Source organism: Naumovozyma dairenensis, chromosome 11 (genome assembly GCF_000227115.2).
Source record: "Naumovozyma dairenensis CBS 421 chromosome 11, complete genome".
Lineage (NCBI taxonomy): Eukaryota > Fungi > Ascomycota > Saccharomycetes > Saccharomycetales > Saccharomycetaceae > Naumovozyma > Naumovozyma dairenensis.
Genome location: NC_016489.1, coordinates 69339 through 75573, shown reverse-complemented (window position 1 = coordinate 75573; position 6235 = coordinate 69339). Strand labels below are relative to the sequence as shown.

General features: G+C 37.1%; 2 protein-coding genes and 1 non-coding gene across 3 annotated transcripts; 2 read left to right on the top strand and 1 right to left on the bottom strand.

Annotated features, from left to right (window-relative positions):
- Nucleotides 1-32: 32 nt before the first annotated feature.
- Nucleotides 33-104, bottom strand: NDAI0Ktrna1Q. The gene has a single exon. It is a non-coding gene; the product is annotated as a tRNA-Gln (tRNA).
- A 494-nt stretch (nt 105-598) lies between these two features.
- NDAI0K00356 (uncharacterized protein) lies at nt 599-1561 on the top strand (the record flags this gene model as incomplete). The annotated part of the gene is made up of 1 exon (XM_003672421.1): nt 599-1561. The coding sequence occupies one exon, from the start codon at nt 599-601 to the stop codon at nt 1559-1561; it is 963 nt and encodes a 320-aa protein (XP_003672469.1).
- Nucleotides 1485-5234, top strand: NDAI0K00353 (uncharacterized protein; the record flags this gene model as incomplete). Its single annotated transcript, XM_003672420.1, has 1 exon — nt 1485-5234. One exon carries the CDS (start codon nt 1485-1487, stop codon nt 5232-5234), a length of 3750 nt encoding a protein of 1249 aa, XP_003672468.1.
- Nucleotides 5235-6235: the final 1001 nt, after the last annotated feature.

Sequence of the window (6235 nt, the reverse complement as noted above, 5' to 3'; positions counted from 1 at the left end):
CATGAAATAATAACAAAAATTTCTAAAAAATAAGGTCCTACCCGGATTCGAACCGGGGTTGTCCGGATCAAAACCGAAAGTGATAACCACTACACTATAGGACCTCAGAAGACATTTTTGTAGTGAAGTGAACTTTGAAGATTCGACTTTACTACCCGTCGGCGAGGTCACGGATACTAGGTATCCGTAGACGAGGTCACGGATATGAGATATCCGTGGTTGAGGTCGCGGATGGTATATCGTCAGATCAAAGAGGATTCATAGCCTGTGTTTAGTAGACTAACAAGGAGTTGAATCGAGATCTTCAGTATGGGGTTATCCTATTAGATAGCGTAATCCTGCAGGGTGTGTACGAGCTCTGGGAGAGTCGTAACAACTGCGTCAAGTATTAGATACTTTCTGAAACAAGGGGTTGAGTCAGAGTCTTGAGAAGATCCAAGATCCTTCTAAGGGATATATATAAGAGGCAAGGATATCGTATATCCTGCATATGTAGTTTATGTAATGACATAGAACTAAGTAACAAACGAACAACGAAGTAACTAAGTAATTAAGTACTTTAAAAAACACATTCAAACCTTTCAACAACAACAACAAAATGAACAACAATCAAGATGTTCACAACAATTTGTCTGAGGACGTAGTCATGTCTGACGATGTCCCCAACGCTTTTACTACATCTGGTAGCGCTGTGTCTGAGATCCCTGGTAATGTCCCTAACAACAAAGACTTCCAGTTCAATGGACAACCGGAAGCTAACAGGAACATTAAGTTGTTTTTAGGTAAGCTCAAGAACCATTTCCTATTGAAAGGAGTGAGGGAAGACAGAAGAAAAATTGCTTTTTTGGTGGAATGCTTAACTGATCAAGCACTCATCTGGTTTGACCAAGCGGAAAAAGATCAAGATCTTTATGCTTTATCTTATGAAGAATTTGTCCGAATCTTCACTGATCATTTCACTAAAGAAGTTGATGCATTTGAGACTTTCTCGGAATTATGGAACTTAGGTCATTGTGCTAATGCTACTGAACATGCTCAGAAGTTCAAGTCTTTAGTTTCTGGTTTGAAACCTGGTTTTGCTTCTGATGAATTATTATGCAACATTTATGTTATGCAATGTCAACCGGATATGCGTATCCAATTAATGCTTAACAAACCATGGCCAAGTTTAGAGCATTGCATGCTCAGAGAGACCACTTTAGAAGCGTCTATCAATAGCATTAGAAGGAGTATTAACATTCCAAGAGAAGATCCGTTGTTAGTCTCGAATGTCCAAATGAATAGAGGAAATTATTATAACAGTACTAGGCGTTATAATAATGGAAGGGGAAATAGAAATAATAATAATTACAATAACAATAATAACGGTTATAGACCTGCATTGAGAAGCTCGAACGATTCTCGAAAGCGCATCGGTGGTACAAAAAGAAGGTCAGATAAGAGTAACTCTGGACCTGTCGATTGGAATAGAATTTGCAAAGAGAATGACCTTTGTAGAAACTGTCATGAATATGGTCATTATAAGAAACAATGCAAGAAACCCAATGCGAGGCCTATGTAAAGCCAATGAAGAACTTGAAGCTACTGTTGCCATTCCTGAGTGTAGCTCCAATGATGATTTGTTAGTATGCAATTTAGAATCGCATACGAGAGAAGATCCTTTATTAACATGCAATTTAGAATCGCATGAGAAGGAAGATCCACGTGTTACCACCACTAAAATTAATCCACCTGTTGAGGACGTCTGTATTGTGAACATTGGAACGAAGTCAAGGACTTTAGAAGCATTGATTGATACTGGTTCACCAACGCATTTTATTAGAAGTGATGTTGTTACTAAGTTAGACTTAAAGACAAGTCAAGTACCCTTTAGAAGAGTAAAAGGACTTGTATCAGACGCCATTACAACGTGTAATACAGCATGTAGATTAGATTTTAGATTAGAGAATAGAGAGTTCGATATTTGTGCATATGTAACTGACATAATAAAAAATGATGTTCTTATTGGTTATCCTTTTGTCAAAAGACACCCTTCCTTGATGGAATCGATACATAAGAATATAGACAATGTTAAATTTAATAATAGGCCAGTGAGTGATCCTGGTAGGATGAATTATGAAGACGTTACATATGGCAAAGACCCAATAGATGACATTTGTAATATTGAAACTGATGAGAACTGGATTGACATACAAAGAGATGCGTCAGATGTCATTATTGTGGAAGTAACCGAGGTTACGAATAAAGATGAAAGTAAGTTCGATACAATACCTGAAGAATTGCAAGTGAAATATAGAGGTATTGTTAGAAATGATCTACCTCCACGTCAAAGAGATCATAAACATGTTAGTCATAGTATAGAACTGAAAGAAGGAAGTAGACTTCCTAGAAGATCACCATATAGGTTAACACCTAAGAAACAGAAAGATGTAGATGAGATTATCAAAGACTTATTAGATAAGGGTTTTATAGTACCTTCTAAATCTAGTTACAGTTCTCCAATTGTTCTTGTAACAAAACATGATGGTTCGTATCGTTTATGTGTGGATTATCGAGAGTTGAATAAAGTTACGGTTAAAGACCCATTTCCACTACCTCACGTAGATGAACTGCTAGGTAAGGTAGGAAGTGCCAGTGTTTTCACTACATTGGATTTGCACTCCGGTTATCATCAAATCCCGATGAACCCTACAGATATGGATAAGACTGCTTTTGTTACGCCTACAGGTAAATATGAATATACAGTGATGCCGTTTGGTTTGGTAAACGCTCCTAGTACTTTTGCTAGATATATGGCAGATCTGTTTAGAGATTTAGAATTTGTTAATGTCTACTTAGATGATATATTGATATTTTCGAATGATTTAGAATCACATTGGAAACACATCGACGTGGTGCTATCCAGGTTAGACCAAGAGAAGTTGATAGCGAAAAAGAAGAAATGTCATTTTGCTCAAAGTGAAGTTCAATTTTTGGGGTATATTATTGGTAGAAATAAGATTAAGCCAGTACAAGAGAAATGTGAAGCAATTAATCGGTTCCCTGTTCCAAAGACGATTAAAGAAGCGCAAAGGTTCGTAGGAATGATAAATTATTATCGGAAATTTATTAAAGATTGTTCGAGGAAGGTTAGACCTCTCGTTGATTTCATTTCTAGAAATGTTCCGTGGGGAGATCTGCAAGATGATGCTTTTGCCACGTTGAAACGCGATTTAATGTCTGAACCGTTGCTAGTCCCATTTAAGAGAGATGCTGAATATAGGTTAACGACTGATGCGTCTATGGATGGACTTGGTGCTGTCCTAGAAGAAGTTGCGGATAATAAAGTTCTCGGAGTTGTTAGTTATTATTCGAAGTCGTTAAATGAAACGCAAAGAAGATACCCACCGGGAGAGCTAGAATTGATGGCTATAATTGAAGGTTTAGAACATTTCAAATATATGCTACATGGTAAGCATTTTGTGCTTAGAACGGACCATATTAGTTTATTGTCAATCCAGAATCAAAAAGAACCAGCGAGAAGAGTTCAACGTTGGTTAGATACTTTATCAGAATTCGATTTTTCACTTGCGTACCTGCCCGGCCCGAAAAATGTTGTAGCTGATGCTATTTCCAGAGCAAAATTAGAAAACAAAGAAGTTCCCAGTGAACCTGTTAATGATAACAAAGAGATCTTAACAGTTGCCACAGCAGACACATTACATACCCTAGACCCAGAGTCCTGGACCACTGACTGGAGAACAGATCCATGGGGTGCAGCTGTGTTGAAGTCATTAGATGACAAGTTTGATCATGAGATACCTACAGAACAAGTTAATGAATTTACACGATATCTAAAGAAATTTGAAAGAACACCTGAATATTTGAAGCATTTTAAATGGACCAATGATGTATTATATTACGAAGATAGAATATGTGTTCCACATATTCGTAGACCTTTGGTTATGGAGACGTACCATGATCATAAATGGTTTGGCGGTCATTTTGGTGAACATGACACCTTTAAAAAGATTTCAGAAATCTATTTTTGGCCCAATTGTTACAAAACTGTCCAAGATTATGTTAAAAGTTGTATACAGTGTCAGGTAATGAAAGCTCATCGTCCGAGATCACAAGGATTGCATAAACCTTTATCTGTACCATCTGGTCGTTGGCTTGATATTTCAATGGACTTCCTCACTGGTATACCAACTACTTTGGCGGGGTGGGATATGATAATGGTAGTCATTGATCGTTTTACTAAACGAGCCCACTTCGTTGCCTGTAAGAAAGTTAACGGTTCTACCGGCGTGTTCGATGCTTTATTCAGATTTGTGTTTTCACTGCATGGATTCCCGAGAACAATCGTGAGTGATAGAGATATTAGATTTACATCAAATGCTTATAGAGAATTGACAGATAGGTTAGGTATAAAACTGTTGATGTCAACTAGTAATCATCCGCAGACAGATGGTCAAACAGAAAGAGTGAATAGAACCCTAAATCAATTATTGAGAATGTATTGTTCAAATGATCAATCCTGTTGGGATAAGCTATTACCACACGTTGAGTATGTGTATAATAGTACATACCAAAGAGTTTTGTGTATGTCACCATTTGAAGCAGATTTAGGATATAAACCGAATGAACCACGAATGAATAGAGATTACATTATTAATGCAAGACATTTGACTTCGGCTGAATATGCAAGAGATATCGATGCTTTGACTTTAAGAACCAAAGATCAATTAGAAGAAAATCAATTACGTCAAGAATATGATGCAAACAAGAACAGAACTCCAGTTAACTATAAGATAGGTGATTATGTTTTGTTACACCGTGATGCATATTTTACAGGTGGCAAATATAGAAAGATCCAAGCAATCTACTTAGGTCCCTTTCAAGTAGTAGGTGTAGGTACAAATTGCTGCGAATTAGATTTACCATCAATGAGAAAGTTACATAGGATGATAAATGTGACATGGTTAAAACCTTATGTGGAAAGAACGAATACGTATCCAAAGTGGAAACCAAGAGCAAAGATAGAAAGGTTACAACGATTAGAAGAGATTACATCCATTATTGGGTATAGTCTGAATGACAAGATATATTATTGTAAGATGAAAGATGTGGACCCTAGATTGACTGTGGAATATCCAGAAGAAGAATTAAGGAACTTATCAAAACCGAGATTAGACTCATTGTTAAGAAACTTCAACCAACTTGAGACCGAAGAGGAAAAACCTGTGGAATAGGCTTGAGTCGGGTGCCTCAAGGTTTGGGGGAGGAGGATGTAGTGAAGTGAACTTTGAAGATTCGACTTTACACCCGTCGGCGAGGTCACGGATACTAGGTATCCGTAGACGAGGTCACGGATATGAGATATCCGTGGTTGAGGTCGCGGATGGTATATCGTCAGATCAAAGAGGATTCATAGCCTGTGTTTAGTTAGACTAACAAGGAGTTGAATCGAGATCTTCAGTATGGGGTTATCCTATTAGATAGCGTAATCCTGCAGGGTGTGTACGAGCTCTGGGAGAGTCGTAACAACTGCGTCAAGTATTAGATACTTTCTGAAACAAGGGGTTGAGTCAAAGTCTTGAGAAGATCCAAGATCCTTCTAAGGGATATATATAAGAGGCAAGGATATCGTATATCCTGCATATGTAGTTTATGTAATGACATAGAACTAAGTAACAAACGAACAACGAAGTAACTAAGTAATTAAGTACTTTAAAAAACACATTCAAACCTTTCAACAACAACAACAAAATGAACAACAATCAAGATGTTCACAACAATTTGTCTGAGGACGTAGTCATGTCTGACGATGTCCCCAACGCTTTTACTACATTTTTTTTCAAGATATTCGGTTGGGATTGCAAAGTAATGCCGTCGCGTCCAAGTGATACACAGAAGGATGTTTTAATTCATTATTAAGTGGGTAAATTACAGTCATGAAATCGGTCAAAATTATTATGAAGTTACCAGGTTCGAAGTAAAGACGAGAACTACGTTATGCACCGTACATGTTTGCAGCTGTATAACGTTTATTGAGTTATAATTGAGTTTCTTTCGTTGAATATCTTATGTAAGTATTATCTAAATATTATTAAGATTGCGTCCAGTGCCAATACCTCGTTGTTGGTCTTGTTCCAGTGGATAGGTGATGTCTAGACGATTAATATTAGTATTATCCATGCTTCAGTAATTATATTTGTTGTTATAAACTCTCTATGGTTCTTCTATAGACAAA